Genomic DNA, 19,548 nt, shown 5'->3' on the forward strand with positions numbered 1-19,548 from the left:
ATGTCTGAGGCAGAAAATAAAATATCAAATTGGAAACATATTGCTTGCAGTTCCAGTGTTAGACAATGCTACACATCTTGGAAAGTCCCTTCACCCCTATGTTCATACACAGTCAAAACAAATGCAACTCTTATGCCCCCAGTTAATGCAGTTGTTACCAACCTGCAATAGGATTTTTCTCTTTTTCAATATTAGAATACTTAAAGCTATGTCATCTATTTCTATTACTTTTATTTTTACAGCAAAGTTCATCAAAGTAGGAACTTCAGTGTACAGCTTCTTTCTGCTAGTAATAAAATATTTTCAGCATGCAGGGATTTCTATAGCAGGAAGTTCTGCAACATATTATTAGGGGAAAAAAAAAAGAAAAAAAAAAAGATAAAAAGACGTAGTATGGGACCTCAGATTCCTTTGAGAGCTTCCATATACTCATTTGTTCCACTCAAGGTATTCTTCTTTTCTAGATATTTAAAACAAACTTATTATCCCATTACCTTCTAATTTGTATGGTACTGAAGTACTCTGGGCCTAGCCTACAGTCCATGGAAATTAATGGAGTCTTTAGAACAGCAGAGTGCAAAACAAATTCCCTTGAAAAGACATTTATGTAGCTAATCATGGCTTTCATTCCAACAAGCAAATGCATCATGCTAGATACTACATGCAATCCATTTGCATTCTGAAGACCTTCAGTCCTAATAAATGCATTATACAAGGTAATGCAGTGCTGTCTCCTGCACAGTTGCAGTGCTGTCTCCTGCACAGTTGCATGAACGCATTAAAAATTCATAATTCAAAGAAGCATTTTATAACAATGTAATGTGCTTAAGAATAGAATAAATACAGAATAAATACAACAAACTCACACATAAAAAATAAAATAAAAAGATTAGAAATCTTGTTCTGGCTCAAAAGCATAAAGGAAGGGTTAAAATGACTCATCTCTCACAGTGTTAGACAATTTCCTAGAGGAAAAAGCAAACACATATTCTCATGTAGTGTGAGACAGTTAATTACTTCCCAGAAAACTTAAATGGATTACAAGTTGGTTAAAAATTGTTGTGGATAATTTTAACATAGAAGCAATTAGACCAATTGCTGAAGGGAACTGGCAATTAAAATCAAACTGAAACAAAATAAAACAAAACAAAACAAACAAAATGAAACAAAACAAAACAAAATTAAATTAAATTAAATTAAATTAAAATAAAATAAATTAAAATAAAATAAAAGTGTGTAAGCTCTCCCAAGCACTCTTCACCTGTCATGGGTGTCTGGAATGTCTAAAATCACACAAGGCAGGACAAGGTTATTAGGTGTTAAAATTACTTTTCTCTAGAGTTATAGTTGAATTTAGTTTATCTATCAAGCATTTTTCATAATTCCTAACGTACAGACCTACCCTGTCAAGAAGGCTTTTTTTGGTTGTTTTTTGGGGTTGCTTTTTGTTTTCCTCAAGATATATGATGTTATCATTATATTCTCATGTCTTTCTAGAGCTACTCGTACCAATGCAATGTGAATGTAAAAGTACTGTTGTTCTGAATAGACAGAGTTTTACAGTCCATTTTTGGGTGTATAAGAGTATAAAGCCTTTTTAGTTTTCTGTTATCAGGCAGCTGAACAGAAAACATTGCTGTCTGACCTTTATATTAACTAGACTAAATAAAAACACAGATGGTTTCTACTAAGTGATGGAACTGAAAGTAATGATGTTATATCTTAAGCCACTGTCCTGCAAAATCAGAGACCAGGATAAACAAAAATCTGATTATTCTAGCTGAGTAGCAGAGATGGAATAAATATGTTGTCTATCTGAATCCCTGTCTACACTGAAAAAATGAGTCATTTTAAAGAATGGTTGTCAAGAATAAGTCGTTTTGAAGTAATGCTTGAAACAGCAAGATTAGACTAGACAAAAACATTTAACATCATTTGAGAAAATGCTCATGAGACATAACTTTTTGGGGGAGAAATGAGGACAAGAGATGAAGTACAAGGACCCAGAGGTGTAATGTGTTTGAAACCTGTAGGTGTTTCACTGATCCAGAGAATGACGAAACAAGAATAAGGGACTTTTTGTGTCCTTCACTAACTGATATGTTTTACATTCAGAATGAACCAAAGAGCAACTTCAAAATATTATAGACCCAGATGTCATTTTTTTCCTACTTGAGATTTGAAAGTAAATGTAAAAGGTTTTATGTATTTAGAAAGATCTACTAGGTTCAGATAGTTTCATTTAGAAATGATTTAAGTTAATCTTTGTTTGAAAGTAATTTTTCTTAACAATGAATATAAAATCAAACTAGTACAAAATGAATGAATAAACTTTATTTTACTTTTAAAAACTCATGCATACAACATGTTTGAAATGTTATTTTATATCCAAATTGCATCCGGTACTCAGATATAACAAAATAAAAAGGCAGCTCTTTCCTTTAACCCAGAGATTTAACATTAAAAATATTCAAGAATTCAACATAATCTTGCTTAATCCTATAGCTTATAAAATCACAAAAAACAGAAGCCTACTTTTTTTTTTTTTTTTTTTTTTAATCACTTAGTTGTTATGTTTATGTTGTTTCTATATGGACTTCTTAAATGTTTTTTGTCATAAAAGTCATTTGTCCTCTTAGAGTTCATCTTTCAGAATGTTGAAAAGTAATCTGAGGAATGTAAGTACAGTCTAACTTAAATAGAGTATATGGCAAGACAATGTTTATTGCTATGTTTATTTTCTAAGATGCCTGAAACCCCAACCTGTTGAGAGACTGCTGAAATTACACTGGCATTTCACTTTGGTGGAAGGAGCTCTATCTATGTACACAGTTTAGGGCTCCAATCATTTCAAGTCCAAAAAATCAAGGAAATTATTAAACAGGAGAGGTTTAGTAAATGCAAAATACTACTCTATTCCTTAGGATTTTTCTACACAAATTATTTTTTTTTTAGGACTTAATCTAAACTAGTTTTAAAATGCCTCAGAGCTTTTTTCTTTTACGCAGACTAATAGATCTTTACTGGAACATTTGTCTAGATACCCTTATTGATATGTTTTCAACTTAATCTATTTAGCTGTTTCTGTACACCCTGTAGTCATAGTAAGTAATCTCTTTCTCTACTTTTCCATGTACTAGTCAAATAATAATAAATGGTTACAACTACAATCTAGCCAAATTTACTTACGTATTTTTTATATCTTATCATACACACCCCCACAAACACCCACGTACTCAGCACTATATTTCTTTCATCAACAAAGCAAAACGTCCAAAACAGCAAAGATGGCAGCTCAGAAACTTTTGGGGAGTTTTGGGGGATAATTCAGGGAGAAACATCAAAGACTGCTGGTACCAAAGAGACAACTCTGTTATGCTTACCACATGAGTGAAGGAAACCTCCTACAGAGGGCTGCAAGTGGGCCCTTTTTGCACCCATACAGTTAGAGGAAACAAACTATCAGACCCAAGAATTCAGCTGCTCCAGATACCAATGACTGTCAAATTACTTTAAATCTTATTCTTGTTCTTTAAAAAGAAGTCAGCTGATTATTAATTTTTTTCTTCTGATCTTTGTAAATAGTTTAATTGCAGAAGTAGTCAGGAATGGATTTAGATGACACTTTCTAGAGTCAATGCCTCTCTTTTACACCCTCTTGAATGCTGTCAATCTTTGATGAGATGACAGTGAAACCTTTAACTGCAAATACTTAGACAGCACATCTCAAAATATGAGGCCTAATCTGTTCTTATATCTCGTCAAGCAATTCATCCAGAATGTGAACTGGATCCTGTTACTGAGGATTAAGAAGGCAGCAGTGGATTTTTTACAAGTTTTTTTAAGTTTTGCATTGTAAAATTAATCCTATTCTCAATTTGGCCAATATTCATATAAACCCTTTATCATTTGTAAAGCTTCCTATAAAAGACTTCCATCTGAAGCCTGGAATTATCTATGCTGTTACAGAAATTCAACAGCATTGATCTCTGTGTAGAAATCCACCTTACATTGGTAGAAACAAAATGAGAATAAAACATTGTCCATGAAATTATCACTTGAGAATTTTTTTGGACAGACTAAACCGCAGGTCATGCTACAAACATATTTTCAACCATAATACAAATCCCTTTGAAAAAGAAGGAAATCTGAGGCAAAGAACTTTTGGGAAAGATGGAAAGGAAAATGGCAAAAGTCCAGAGAGCCATGGTAACTGAGATATACAAATTTAACTCACTTTTCAGAGATCTGTGTGTAAGGGTATAATGCAATTTCATGTATATTCTTGCATTTACAATACCTGCATCTACCTCTTTATTGAGTTATTTCCTATAGAAATTCTGTGTTATGTTGTTCTTTGAATTATCTAAGTATCTTTCCCTCTAGAAGCCAGTATCTTTGACTTAAAAGAGGACTGAACTACTCTGATTGAGTTTATAACTATTTTCTTTGCATTAGAGAACTAAAGCTACATAGAGGAACACTCAAGCAGCCCTGGTATTTTCTGTAATGTTGCTGGAATAATTAAGCAAACTGAATCTGAGGCTCTTTATTCTTAGCAGATACATATATACCTATAAAAGTATGTTTTTCTTCCTAATACAGCAATTTAATTGAAATAACAGTGTCATAATTGATAAAATTACATAGTAATTATAGTGCTTTAAGGCAGGCTATATTAAGGTATGACTCATCAGTCAATACATAAAAAAGGTACAGAACTAAGTAAAATCCAGCAGTTCAGTGCAACATACTGTAGGTTCAGCCAAAAATGAAATTTAAGAGCAGCAATCTTTTGTTGATAAGAAACAGTTGAGAAGTATGACCATGAATTTTATTTCATTTTGATGAATTAAGTTTTAAAAGTGACAAATGAATAGCTGTACAATTACAATCACAATTTGATTAGTACATTTTAGTATTTGAATTTCACACTTCCCTGGCAAAACATGTGAGTTTTCTTTATTGAAAAGGGAGAACTTGTCCTCTCCTCAGCTGGTGAAATAATTGGTGAAGTGGAGATGCAAAGATGGAATTTCCTAAGATAATTAGATTATTTTATTAGAATATTTTATCAATAATAATTTTGAAGGATATGCTGCACAGTGTAAAAATCAGGCATAAAGCACAACATTTCCCATGACATATTTTGAATGATTTACTGTAATAGAATTCTATTGAAAACAATTCTTATCAAAACTACAGAGACAGAGCATTTGCGTATTGGACAGAACTGTACTGAATATTTTTTCCTTGAATAAACCCAACTTATTATGTGAAATATGTATATCTTGTGTTATTTCCTATCTATTAATATTTTCTTTGATACTGAAGATAGACCCCATTAAGTATATTAAATAACATATCATTATACATTATACATAATAAGCAAAATTAATATACTTAGCTTTCTCTATCAAAAGGTGTGATGTTTTCTACTTACCAGGTGTAAAATTGTACCGAGCAGAAAACCCCATAGATTCCAGCTCACCATCAGCAAAAAATTTAATCCACAGAAATCTGCCACTGGATTTTATCATAGGTGGATTTTGCTGTCCACAAAAACGTCCAATGATTGGAGAAAAGCCAAAAGGTCCATCTCGTACTTCAATGTGGTCAAATTTACATTCCCAAGAAGGCTCTATGGAATATTTTTCATCAAAGTGTAGTTCAATGCATTGTCTAGGGGCAGCTGGAGATGAAAAGAAAATTATCATATTATTTTCTAAAGCAAAATCCTTCAAACTTCTGTGTGATTCTGTGAAACTTCATATAAAATTAAGAGAACCAAGTAAACAATTTTTATACATCTTAGCATATGTTAACATTGTCCATAAAAAAACCACAAAACTTTCTAAGTTTGAAAATTATTATACAACAAATAATTATACGAACAAATACTTTTCCCACACATAAAGTAGTTATATGCAGATCTGAGTACAATTCATATAAATTTTCTCATTAAAACAAGAAAAAGTGAAGTTAATTCATATTTAAGAATTAAGAAGCAAAAGTAACTTACTAAAGAGTAAAAGAATATTCTTTTTTAAAAAAACGCTTTAGTGTCAGATACTAAAACCAGTAGCAATCACAGTGATATCAATATAAAATTTCCCTGTCATTTCCTATGGAACACAATTCAGTTGCTGTTCAACTATAGTACTTGGTTAAAAGGAAAATATTCATAGTGTTAAATAGTTCTAAAGATGTAGGATCCCTGAGATGTGCTGCATCTAGGCTTAATCCAATTCATAGTTAAAAAGGTATACAGGATTAATAACGTGTTCAGGTCTTGGTGTAGTAGTGAAACTTTTTGCTATACCATCTTTTGCAAAGACAAAGATTTCTTGTTGCCACATCCTATGCCTCTCATGGGATCATGTCCTACATTTTACATGTTAGTAGAGAAATTTGCCCAATTTTTGCCATTCACTTCATATTGAAATATGCAAGATCAAACTCCAAGTCTAGGATACATGCTTAACAAGGCAAACGCTGACACTCTGGCAGTCAATATCTTAACACTTATTTCCTTAGAGATAATAAGACAATTATCATTGTGACAAGAAGCTAGACCATGAATGTATTTTGAAATTTGAAACAGGAACTTTTCAGATTTAAGAACTGAGAATAATTGAAATAAGCTAAAGATGTAGACATAAATCTTACTCACTTTACATAAGATTACAGAAAAACAAACAAACAAACAAAAAAACATTTACAACTGCCTCATGCATGGGTTCATTTTGTAAGACTCTGAAGAAAAAAGTTAATAACACAGACTATATGAGATTAAAGGGCTTTTTAATAGCTTTACTTTTTAATATATTGGGATGACTTATTTAATGAAATATTTAAAGCAGAAAATAAACCTTACTAATTGCTACACATTTGAAGGAATTCAAGATTATGAATGTATTTACTATTGGCTCGTTTACATAAAAGTTGTAGGAAGTTGACTTGTACATGTTCTCTGCAATACTGTCATCCTGTGATCTTTGTGTCCACAAAAATTCAATAGTAAAATCAAAACATAAAATTTCTTTACATAGAATTGCATGAAATTCAGAACTCCTGAAAAAATGAAAATGAGAAAGAAAAACAAAACCAGAAAAGGGGAAAAAACAATAACAACAACAACAAAAACCTTGGAAAGACAACTAATGCTATTCTGAGTGAAGTTTGAAGACAGAAGGAGGTCTTTTAGGTAATAATGACAGACTGAATTATTGGAAGATATCATCATTGATTCTTTTGTTCACATTTTTCAACTCTTCATTTTATGATATAAACATAACTAAGTAAGACTTTGGAAGAAGAAAGCAATCATCATTTTTCTGTCTACAAACATCTTTTGTATTTTTATTCAAGGAGATTTGTTGAGAACTATTTGTTTCTCATCAATGGAATAAAGAGTTAAGTATCAGGAAATAAAAGATGACAACATTATGGATGATCTTGGAAATGCTCTATAAAACTTACATACTCACTAACCAAAATACAACACAATCAATATATGAAAAGCTTTATTTTAATGTTTTACGCTGTTGCAAACTGTTTCGTATTAAGGGTCAGTCGTTCCAAACTTAAATACTCAGCAGACTTCACTGAATCCAAGACTCATTTCCCATATGGTAAAAATGGGCGTAAGTTCCCCTCTGAGCCCATTCATATTATTTTTGACACTGAAAATATAGCTTTAAGTCAGTTATATCCTCACTGCAACATGAGACCTTGGAGGTAAATGGGACTGAGGCCTACAGACTTGCACATTGTAAATGGGCTCAGTGGAAGTTTGGCCTGAGAAAAAAACCACACCATTTCCACAGTCTCCATACAGTACTCTGAATTTCACATGGCAAACTAATTTTATTATTAAAATGTTGCTGTAGCTTACGCTCCTCTGCTTTTGTTAATTTTCCAACAAAGCCAAGACAAGCTTTCTTTCTAGTCAGTTTCAGTACTTGCTGAAGGATCAGAGAAAATCACATTTAACTCATAGAGTGCCCAAGGAAGAGTTCTCATCTTTCCACCATGTCTCCCATGCTTAGAGGCTGCTCTGTTTTAGGAATGGAGCACTGACCATTCATCAGCACTGCTTCTTCACTGCTAAATAAAAGAAAGCCAGGAAGTGAGTCTAGAAGCTGGCAACTCATAGTTCTCACTTCTTAATCACTAAAACCACCTCCTAGAATGATTTTGGCCCATGCCAGTCAGAAATTCAAAAAGCCTTCTTAGGTATAATATGGTCTTCCTCATCAGTCAAGGGTCTCTCACAACAAATGGTTTGGATCTGTACTGGTCACTGGGAAGGTGAAAGGAGCTTATCTGTTTATGCACAATTACACCAACCAGTCTTAAACCCAGTGAAATCTTCCCAGTTCATTTTAGTCTGCGTCACAAACTGGTCCGTGCACTAGCTCAAAGGAGGATGGTTCTTTTCTCCTAACTCTTCTCAGAAATGCAACGCTTTCTGTTTCCATAATTAAAGTGACTGGGGTGATTACAGAAAACTGAGCAGAGATTGGGAGGGATACTAGATAAGCATTCATGCTAGCTTTCCTCTACAGACTTTTATATGTACTTCTCTGCTTCACAGAATCACAGAATTACCCGGGTTGGAAGGGACCTCAAGGATCATGAAGCTCCAGCCCCCCTGCCTGGAAGGACTACCAAACTTTCGCTTTTACTAGATCAGGTTCCCCAGGGCCCCATCCAGCCTGGCCTTGAACACCTCCAGGGACGGGACATCCACAACCTCCCTGGGCAACCTGTTGCAGGACCTCACCACTCTCCTTGTAAAAAACTTCCCCCTAACATCCAACCTAGACCAAAAAGTTAAACATTTTGTTGCAATAATCTACCAAAGAAAGTGATTGAGATCTTCCAGAAAATGAGAACAAGAGATGAAAACATAATTCAAACTCCCAACTTTATCTACAATTTAGGAAAAAAAAAAAAAAAAGTATTTTCTCATAATTTTACTCTGACTTCAGTAAAAAGTTTCCTTGCTATAAGTAAACTAAAGCAAGCAGGTACTCTGTGAATATGTGAATATATGTATTTTGTCACAGCTTTCTTTCTGCAACAGCATGTGCAAGTATAATCTCTGTAAACTTCACATAAATACAGTGACTAGAATATTGACTAATAATAAAGTATACATAAGTACACACACACACACAAAAAAAAAAAAAAAAAGTATAAAAAAGAAAAAAATAAAATAAATTCCATACTAGATTGGAAACCACTGCCTAATCAGTGGATGCCCTCATAAAATGGTCCTCATTCACAGGTAAATCACATTCACATCTTACATCTTCAAAGCTTATTTTGTGACTACAGTGTCAGGAAGTTTTTGCTGTGTCCAAATGAAATATATTGAAGCTATCTCAGAAAAAGACTGCATTTCAAATCATAAAAATCTTCCATATTTAGCTTCCAATTATGTTTCTTCAAAGACATTTAATATGGTAGAAAAGTTATTTAATGCTCATGTCTGCCATCTTTTTCATCTAATTATCTTTTACAAGAGCTATATTAAGACTTTACATTCAATGAACAAAAAAATCATTTGCGTTCCAGCTACGGAAGAAGAACATTTGCAACAAAACACAAAATTAAGATTTAGATTCTGATCAGTCTCTGAGACTGTGTAAGTGACAGCAGAAGTTAAGAAAAAATGTTTCAATTTACCAGACTGCATAGAAATGAGACATCAAACTTTATCTATCTGGGATACTACAGTACTAACAGTTTTGAATGATTTCTGGTTGTACAGCTATTATTGATAGGAAATACACTTATAACCTCCTTTGAAAGATGATTTTTTCTTAGTTTTGATGAATATTTTTGAACACAAAAAATCAACCTGAAATACAAAAGGATTTTGAGCAGAGATAATTTTTATACAGGTAAATATCTAGGAGTAAACTGTTTCATTAGGAAAACAAACAAAAAAACAAACAAACAAACAAAAAAACATGGAAGATTTTCAAAAAATTCAACTATAAATTTCCACAAGGAAATAAAGTGTAAGATTTACTTCATAACTGAAGCAATAATTTTCTTCAGAAGCAATTCTGGTCCATAACTGTATTTATGCATAAACACTTATTTAGTAAATAAGATCTGATAAAAAAGCATATAAGTATTAAGATTATTTATTTCCAAAACAGCTCTTAAAATATACTGTGTAAACCATGATGGTCCTACTGCCCACATATTTTTGAAACCAACAAAAGACTGTTCCTACAAAAACTCCTATTTGGTTTCCCTCTAGACTATGTGCGTCCAATTTTTCTGCTAAGTCTAATGCTGCTGCTGTGGTTGGTTCCAAGCAGCTGCAAATTTTGCCAGGTAAGAGTCATGAATATGTGAAACGGGTAAAATTAGTCCCAACAGAGAACTTAATGAGCACATTCAGCTATTTCCTATGTTCTCTATATGCCCAGTATGACAGAACAAACAACAACAAAAAGAAGAAAAAAAACTTGATTCATTTTGAAAGGTAGATGGGACTCCCCAGAAACTGTTCTGTAGCATAATATTTTTTGTACTGAGTCTGTAACTTCTGGATGACCTAAAGCACTTCTTTTAAGAAGGCATTCAAACTGGACTTCAAAAAATTCTGGTTGTTCTAAAAGTTGTCATTACAACCAAAATAGAAGGGGGGGGAAAAATGGATAAAAAGAAAAGAAAGGAAACAGAAAGTTCTAGCTGTTTGATCTGTTTACAACTTTGACTGCTAGTACAGACTCTATAATCAAAAATCCTCACCTTTAAAAGTCTATGATCGTGGCTATTTTTGCCAGCTCTTTTACTTCACTAAGGTAATTTTGAAATGATAAAAGGCTTGCATACATTTAAGATGACCCAATATATATATAATATCACTTGCAATGTGAGATGAGAATCAAATTTATTATAACAGACTATCTGCTGCCATGCTCACTTTAATCCTTTAAAGTCAGTCAGAATCGCATTTGTGGAAAGCCATCAGAATTTACCCTTGATAGTGTTTGATAGCAAAAAAGTGAAGGAAAGGAAGCAAGCATGCAGGAAGGAACCTGCTGAGCCATACACATATTTAAAGTTGGGTTACACAGTAGTCAGTACTCCATGGTACTGGCACATTGAGCTACAAAGAGGAGACTTCAGTGTGGGAATGCTAGTCTGGATTACATCAACAGTCTCTGTGGTTTGCTACTTGGTATATAACAGAAGACAGAAGCTATTCCAACCATGCTGGTATCTCAATAATAAACATAAGAATAAAATGTAAAGAGAGATGTTTATGGATATTTATGTTTTGGATTAGAAAATATTATAATATATAGAAGATATGTGAAATTTTTTTGATTGGCTAGCCTTCTTAGTCATTTTGCGCTGTATCTATTGTAAAAAGAATAAATTGCAACAGATACGTTACTTTAACTACAAAAGATTATTTTTACTACAAAAGATTATTTTTTGTACCAGTGTGTCTCCTTTTGCCCTTTTCCAAAACTGGTACTTCTGAAAGTATGATTCCACAGACATCTCTACTTACTTTGGTGACTTTTTAAAAGCATTCTATTCTGTGTAGTATGCATGGTTCCTATCAAATTGCATACGATACAGCAGACATCATAGGTTTTAAACTACCCACTTGGAATCCAGACTGTCCAACACAGTTGGACAAGAAGTAAAGAGCCTAAAATTGATTTATCCCATAGCATATAAAGATGTCTATTGGATTCAGATTATTTCCTGCACTGCATATTACTACAAAATTGTCAACATGGAATTTCATTGTCTATAACACAGATGATTAAATATTTCCTTCCTATACTTCGATATTTCCAATTTGAGCTATTCTAAAACAGTTTATTTCAAAAGCAGATTTTATCACTTTTCATTTTATTAATTATCTTTTCATAAGTACTTAAAATAATAAAGACAGGTCCTTACAATAAGTATATTCCAGGCACCTTCTTACTAACAGAAGGAATTCCTCGTGACTTAAGAGACTGGATTAGGGTTTACAGAATTGATATTTTGTTGTTATTGTTATTGTTGTTGGGTTTTGTTTGTTTTCTAACACCCTTCTCTTTGTCTCTGTGCCTCAGTTCCTAAAAAATAAAACAGGGATGTTCCCTTCCCTCCCTAGGGGATTGCTGAGATCATTTCAATGCAGTGTGCAAAAAGACCTGGATTTATCAACATAAATGATACAAAAATATCACAATATAATACTAAGTAGAGCATATGGAACCTATATATGCATTATTATTATTCATTTTCATTGCTGTTTTAAAAGTATTTCTGAACTATGAAAGAAATGACACACCATACATCTGCTTAAATTCCAGACTCATATTGGAAGAAGACTGGAAGACTGGAGAAGCATAAATTTATCTTAAAGGTCTTGTTCACTCCCTGATTTATAACCATCTCTTTACTTCTGATTTCAGTCAATTTACCTATCACTAAAATGCAATTCAGAAATCTTATTTATTTATTTATTTATTTATTTATTTATTTATTTATTTATTTTCAAACTAGTACATACAACATTTACCATCCATCATTTCCCTGAAAGATTTTTATGAATTATGTTTCTATTAGTAACTCAGCACTAGGTTTGGAAAGACAAACTGTTTTCTCTAAGCGTTTTTTGGAGGGTTCTAAAGCAGCTAATTCAGTTAGAATGATCTATACAGCTTTCAAAATCTCTCTTGGAACAATCAGCATCTTTAATATTTCTATAATTCCTGTTTCCAGAACGTGAAGTTAATAATTCTGCCCAACTCAGCATGAATAGAGCAATCATCAGTGTTGTATTTTGCATGTAATCACAACTCATGCATGAATCATTTTAGTTTCAGGGCCTTATCATTCCTGTTTCTGATTCATCTTTTCTGTTACCAACTTTCAACAGCATCTAATCTTTTGTTACCTTCTGCAGATACCTTTTTACAAGAATCCCTTCGCATCCATTTTGCTAAGATTCGTGAAAAGAAATTACAAGTATGTAATAAGACTTTTTCACATCAACTCCTGACCTTCATCTATCTACTCATTGAGAACTGTATCTTACATATAGTATTTTCTGTGTTGTTATTTTTTCTTCTTGTTGTTTCATTTTGTTAATCTGCTTATTTTTCATTTCTCATGAACACTGGGGTAGAAAATATTTTTATGCTCACTGTATGGATGTTTTCTGCATAACCTTCTTTACTGTACTTCACCTAGCTATACTTGTCATCCCTGATTCAGTTATAAGTTTAAAAATGTTATATGAGAAGTCAAAAGCATTTTACTTTCCTGTGTTTATGCCTTTTATTCATGTTAAATATTCTGATTTCTGTCATGTTTCAGCATTTTAGGTTCTATCCATTCTCCAAAATAAATAATACTGTTTATTCCTAAGTGACTTGACACCTAAATTATGTTATTAGTCCATTAGGAAAGCTAGCATTTTCCAGTATTTCCTAGTATACTGTACAAAGTATTTTAATTTTTTGTTTAAAAAAAAATAAAAAAAAAATGCTGAGATAGATAGAACTTTTCTAAATCTTTCTTCTTGAAAAGATTTATCATGAACTTACAAGCTTTATCTACTCTTCACATACGGCAAAGTAAAATACTTTTTTGACAGTTGATAGACTACAAAGATTCACTGGCTGATCACCTTCTATAATGTAGACACACTCTCTGTCAGGAGGATACTTGTTGGGATAATTGGGAGAAGTGAAGATGCCTCCTTCAGCATATTTTGTCCAAGTTCCACACTGCACTGGTTTCTGTCCTTCGGCAGTAGTCTGCTTTTCTGTGAAATTATCACATTAAAAATCATATGGTTAGCTTACAAATTGTGGTGTCTTTGTGACACTTTGAACTCCCCCACAGAACAAAACAGTCCCTTCTGATGGTGGTCTCAGCTTTTGCAGTTTAGTCTAGGTATAATCATTGACCTGGAGGGAAATTAGACTGTTCTTTGAGGGTGTTCTCACTCAAAATATGTTTTCAAAGCAGAGAAGAGGCTTGAATATTTGAGTGAAGTCATACTTACATCACCTTTTAAATTACCTGCTCAAGAATAGAAGATATGAGTTTCTCACTTGCATACAAAAAATTCAAGTGTGTTCTTTCTCAACAAGACACAAAATCAAGCAAACAAACAAGCAAACAAACCAATGAAAAGCACTCCAGAATTCTGACAGAACTGTTTTTAATTCACAGTGCTGTGAATCCAGATTCACCTGACAGAGATGGATGGGGGAATTCCTAGTTTCTTATTCAAAGATTTGCTTTATTTTTATTTTTCTGTTTGTTGTAAAATGAATAAATAGCTCCGGGGTTACAAACCACAGCCCAGAACTCTCCTCCTCCAGGGTGAGTCATCAGAGAGCAAGGTCAGTCCTCGTTTGCAAGTCCTGAAACTCCTGTGTTCCCTTTCTGCATGTTGGAGGATAGCTTGCAAAGATTTTAATCTTTTCAGGCTGAAGGAGATGAAGAATCTCTTCCTGGGCATTGTGCTTTAACTAGTAGGCCAAAGTGAGATGGATTTAATGGAGGAAAAATATTTAGACTTGAAGGGATGGCAGGTTCTAGGAAAAACACCAGTTCTTAGAGTTCACAGGAATCACAAATGGCCTCCTGTGCTTTGCTCCCAGCCAGGTGCCTGTATCCAAAGTCTGCCTCGCCAAGCCTCTCATGTTCAGAGCTGAGTTGTTTGAGGTTCTTAAGATCAATAGGAGACGGGCACCTTCCAAGGATAATTTTAACCACCTTGGATCTGCCTTAGATTCTGCATGCATTTCTCTTTCTTCATGGTCTGTATCCAAGCTAAGGATGAAATGGATCTTGATATCCTGAAATTAATTCAGGTTTGCAGGGAGTGAGCATTCAGACATGCATTCAGGCACACACTGTGCTGAGCATCCCACCCTGCTTGGCCATCACCTCACTTAGTATGAGGGATTTCAAAGACTATTTTTCTATCCCCATACTGCACAAGAAGCCAGGACACCTAATTTCACATTTTGAATTGTATGTCAGCAATCAAAAAGATTTTGAGACAAAATTGCTTGGGACCAAATATGAACATCCAGTCTGAAAGAGAGGGCACTTTGCAGCCATTAGATAAGGCCAGGCTGAGCCTTAAGTTAGCATTAGCCATGGATAAGGTCGCAAACTTGTTAAAAAATCACTACTGGATTTTTGGCAGTTTACAGACTGAAAACAAATGAACCTACTACAGGCACTGGAAGTAAGTGGACTACAAACAATTTCTAGATCCATATTAACAACTCAGGTCCAAACTTAAGACTTTAATATGATATCTGAAAAGCAAGTCTGAAGTTTACATACCTGTTCCTTTTTTGGTTGCCCCAGACAAATGTAGGATGATTAGACTTGCTACGACTGAAAGAGAGATTTGCATTAGATACAATAGTGTAATAGTGCCTGCAATTCAATCAAATGTAACCATCTGAAAAGAACACAATTTAAATAGAATTACTGTAAAAAATTCAATATTTTGTGGTTTTTATCCTTAAGTTTCACTTTTTATATGAACTCATTTGCTTGTAACCTGTCTACGAAAGTGTTTATCTTTGCAAATGTATTCAAATAAAGTGGAGAAATATTTGGCTTAAATGCAATTTCCAAGCATTAATGTTTGCCTCTTATTTTCCCTTTTTTAATATAAAAGCAAAACATTTTACCCATATTTAGTTATATAATCATAGTTTGGTCCAGTATTAAAAAAACAAAAACTAATAAAGCTGTATTCAACCGAAGTAGACAAAGACCTATTAAGTTCCAGTACCACTGAAACACTTTGGTTTCTTATCCAGGAATAATAAAATTAAAAAATAAGTACTGGGACTATGAAGGAAGTGAGGGTTGAGGTTTTCATATGCAAATCCTCAGTGAAATAAATTATCGTGTGTGTTTAATAGCCTCATTAATCTAGTTTGTTTGACTTGATCAGAGTATGTTGCTTTATGCAGCAGTTAAGCTGCAGTCTGTTTTATAAATAAAAATCTCCAACCATGGTAGGACACATGAGGCTCTTGGGAACAAATATGGAATTCAACTTGGAGCCAACTCTTGAGTTTTGGATGTTACAGAATATAATGTTTCAACTAGAAAAAAACTAAGAGAGAAATGTTAAGATCAGTAGTTCTTCAGATATTTTTGCTTCAGAAAACCAAATTAACTAGCCAGCTCTCTGATGAAGAAATCATGCAGTGATTATGGCAGTGCTGAGGTGCTGACACAGCTGCCCAGAGAAGCTGTGGTACCCCATCCCCAAGGCCAGGCTGGATGGGGCCCTAGGCAGCTGAGCTGGTTGGGGGCGGCCCTGCCATGGCAGGGAGTGGGGCTGGGTGGGCTTTGAGGACCCTTCCAACTTAAGCCATTCCATAGTTCTATGATTTTTTCCCACGTCCCTGGTCTTCTCCAGATATTTACAGGAGAAAGTAAGATAGCAAGAGCATGAGTTCCTGGAGCACTAGGGATTTTGACCCCAGTAAGTTTGGCATAAAGCCCAGATTTAGTGCCCAGGCAAAGATAAAGTTAAAGTGAAGATGAACTTGTCCGTTTATCCTGAGTATTTTGGATCCACTAGCTTCTACTTTTGTCATTGATTATATGGAGGAATTGGTGGTCTTTAATACATATAATTGAGTGGTTTGCTTTCCTCTTATTACCCCCAGTGGTTCTGAAAATAGCTTTGACATCTATTTCTATGCCTTTGGCACTTCCTGTGTGACAGAGGGCTCTAGGTGTGGATGATGGCTACCCTATTAAGCAGGGAAAGGTTGAGGTGCTGGGAAAAGGAAGTTTTGGCAGCACATTCTCTGTTTCTTGGTCAGGCTCACAGTCCCTGTGTCTTTTTGAATCCCCCGGCTAACAGAGACGGATGTTGGCAGGGCTGGTAGTTAAAAACTCTTCTGTGTCATGGGTATTCAGTGAGAACATTGCATCTTCTGCTCAGATCTGGATGCTACCCAACCATTCATGCCCTTATCCTCCTCAGGGATGGATTCTGGAAATGCATTCTTGCTGGGATTCTGACCATAGGCTATGTCAGAATCTGGAGGCAATGAAGGTTTTGCGCATTCACTAAGTTGCTCATTTACTTAGTTGTGTTTCATGCAGTGAACACATCCCATCTATGCCCATAATTCTCACCAGTCGAAACCGAATTTCTCCTTATTGAAGTTGGTTTGGTGTTAGAATGTGGTGACTATTATTTATAGAATATAATACACAGCTAGAATAGGCAGAACAGTAGCTAAACAAACCCTATGTGAGAAATGTTTCTTCTGAGGCTATTAATCACAATTCATGTCTTTTTCTTACAGGGTCCCTTCAATCACCTTTATCTATTGGCTCTCCTTTTCTAAATGTTGAAAATTGAAGTCCAGAAAATTAGAGACAATTAGTCCAAGTCACTGAAATATAATTACAGATATGATAGAAGAACACAGGTCTTTTCAATTCCAGCTAACCGCTAGAAAGAGAGCTTCCAAGTTGCAGAGCTGTGTTATTCCAAAGCCAGGAGCTTCACTCACTTATCATCACGAGGAGTCAAAATAAATTTGTTAATAAAATGGAAGATGTAACAAAAAAAAAAAAAAAAGAGAGAGAGAGAGAGAGAGAGAAATGGAGAGATGCAAACATTTTTCTGCACATATCAGATCCATCATTTGCAGGGAAATATATCTCCCATGTTAAAAAACAAAAACAAAAACATAATAATAATAATAATAAGAGAGACTTTTTCTCTCTTATTGGCATTAACACCAGCATTGCCAAAATATATATGGTGCCAGAAAGTAATTAAAATTGTGGCATTTACAGGGAAAGATAATGTGATACCTTTCCCTCAAGCACTCATCATAGTCCAGTCTATACTACGATTTCTTGAATTTTCCCTTTTTCAAACCATCCGAAAAGAACATTTTTTTCAGGGGGGAAAAAAAAAAAAAGAGAGAGAGAGAGAGAGAGAGAGAAAAGACCCCCCCCCCCTTCCCAAAGAGTCCAACCACACTGTCTTTACACATTCAAAGCTATCCCTCGGGATAACCAACAATATTGGCATTGTTGCCATATCCATATCCAGGTTTGGGAAATATTTCAAAGAGTTTCCACCAAATTTCTTGTTGCATTCTCTCTGCCTTCTTCCTCTCTTTCCTCTTATAATCATTACTGTAATTATAATCATACTTTCTACTTCCACTGATTGCGCATCTTTGAATCTTTATGGATTTGTGCATTTTCCCATTGCAAGCCTCACATTAAGAGGTTTATCTCTCTGCCAGGAAGCTTTTTGGAGGCTATGATTTGCCATGAACGTGGTTTAGCCTAGCGAAGAGTTTTTGGAAAAGCCATACCCGGCCATAGCACTGCTGTTTTACAGGTGTGGGCACACAGGGAGGTGGTAAAGGAACTGTGCCCCTCCAGCAGTGAGGGTCCTCCGAAACTGTGCCGGGAGGAGAGACTCCCACAACGTAGCCCTAGGTCTCGGTGCATTTCAGTGCCCCCCGCTGCTCGGGGAGGACCCCTCTGGGGGGGTGGGGGGGACCGCCAGAGCGGAGCCCGCGGGCGGTGGGCGCTGGCAGCGCTCCTGGAGCCTCGTACTGATGGTTCGAGTCCCGAGTGGGGCAGCAGGGGGGCCGCTTCCCCTCTCCCCACGGCACGCCGAAAGCCATTTAGACTCGTCGCGCCCAGGTGAAAACCAACAGACAGCGCGAGCGGGAGCGCGGCGTTGAGACACAAACCTCCCCCCACCGCACCGCAGTGTGGTGCTGGGAAAGGGGCGAAAGGGGTGTTTTGGGGTGGGGGGAGTTTGCCGTGGGGTCCTGTTGGAGGAGTTGTGGGGGCAGCGGAAGGTAAGGCTGGGCTATAGGAGATACTCACTGTGAAGGAAGCTGCGCCCATGGGTCATGTCTGTGCCTTACACAAGGGGCTTCGGTCTCTAATTCCATTTAGATACGGGAGGACTTCCAGTGGCAGGGAGAGGATGGAAGTAGGAAAAGAAAAAGAAAAAAAAAAAAAAAAAAAGAAAAAAAAAAAAATAACAAACAACAAAACAACACCAAAACGCGGAGCCCACACACAGCGGAGCGGAGCAGCCCTTCCTCCCGCTCGCTCTCTCCCTCGCCGCCTTCCACCGATCACGGCCGGCTCGATCCCATCACGGCGAGCTCCCGGCAGCACTGCCGGCAGCGGAGCATCGCGGCAGCGGGTACGGCGGCGACCCGCGCCTCCGGGTGCCGGCGGGCGGCGGCGGGGTGAGCCAAGCCTTAGTCCCCAGCTTCATACAGAACCCAGAGCGGAGGGAAACATCTCCTGCAGGACTCCGCGCCCAGCGACTTCCAGCCCTTCGGCTTCTTTTGATGCATTGAAGAAGGGATTAATGGGTCCGTCATCAGCTCCCCGTGCTTGCTCCTCTGAAGGGGTGGGGGTGGGCGGGAGAGAACCCAAAGAGGAGGGGTGGGGGGAAGAAAGATTTACCAAATAGGGGATTTAGTCATATTTGTGTGCAAT

At 35.8% G+C, this 19,548-nt stretch overlaps 1 protein-coding gene across 11 annotated transcripts in view; it reads right to left on the bottom strand.

Annotated features, from left to right (window-relative positions):
* NETO1 (neuropilin and tolloid like 1) overlaps positions 1–19,076 on the bottom strand; it is a 66,449-nt gene extending 47,373 nt beyond the window's left edge. For all 11 annotated transcript variants that reach the window (XR_014942640.1, XR_014942638.1, XR_014942639.1 and 8 more), the window contains exons 1-4: positions 18,919–19,076; positions 15,358–15,411; positions 13,676–13,813; positions 5,444–5,692 (exon numbers count right to left, since the gene is read on the bottom strand). Coding sequence is in view for 8 of the 11 variants with exons in the window: in XM_085537568.1 (XP_085393694.1) it covers positions 5,444–5,692; positions 13,676–13,813; positions 15,358–15,411; positions 18,919–18,946 (469 nt within the window). In the remaining 3 variants the exon portion in view is untranslated. The remainder of the gene's footprint in view (positions 1–5,443; positions 5,693–13,675; positions 13,814–15,357; positions 15,412–18,918) is intronic.
* Positions 19,077–19,548: the final 472 nt, after the last annotated feature.

This window comes from Coturnix japonica, chromosome 2, assembly GCF_054131305.1.
Source record: "Coturnix japonica strain WE chromosome 2, WE-NBRP24, whole genome shotgun sequence".
NCBI lineage: Eukaryota > Metazoa > Chordata > Aves > Galliformes > Phasianidae > Coturnix > Coturnix japonica.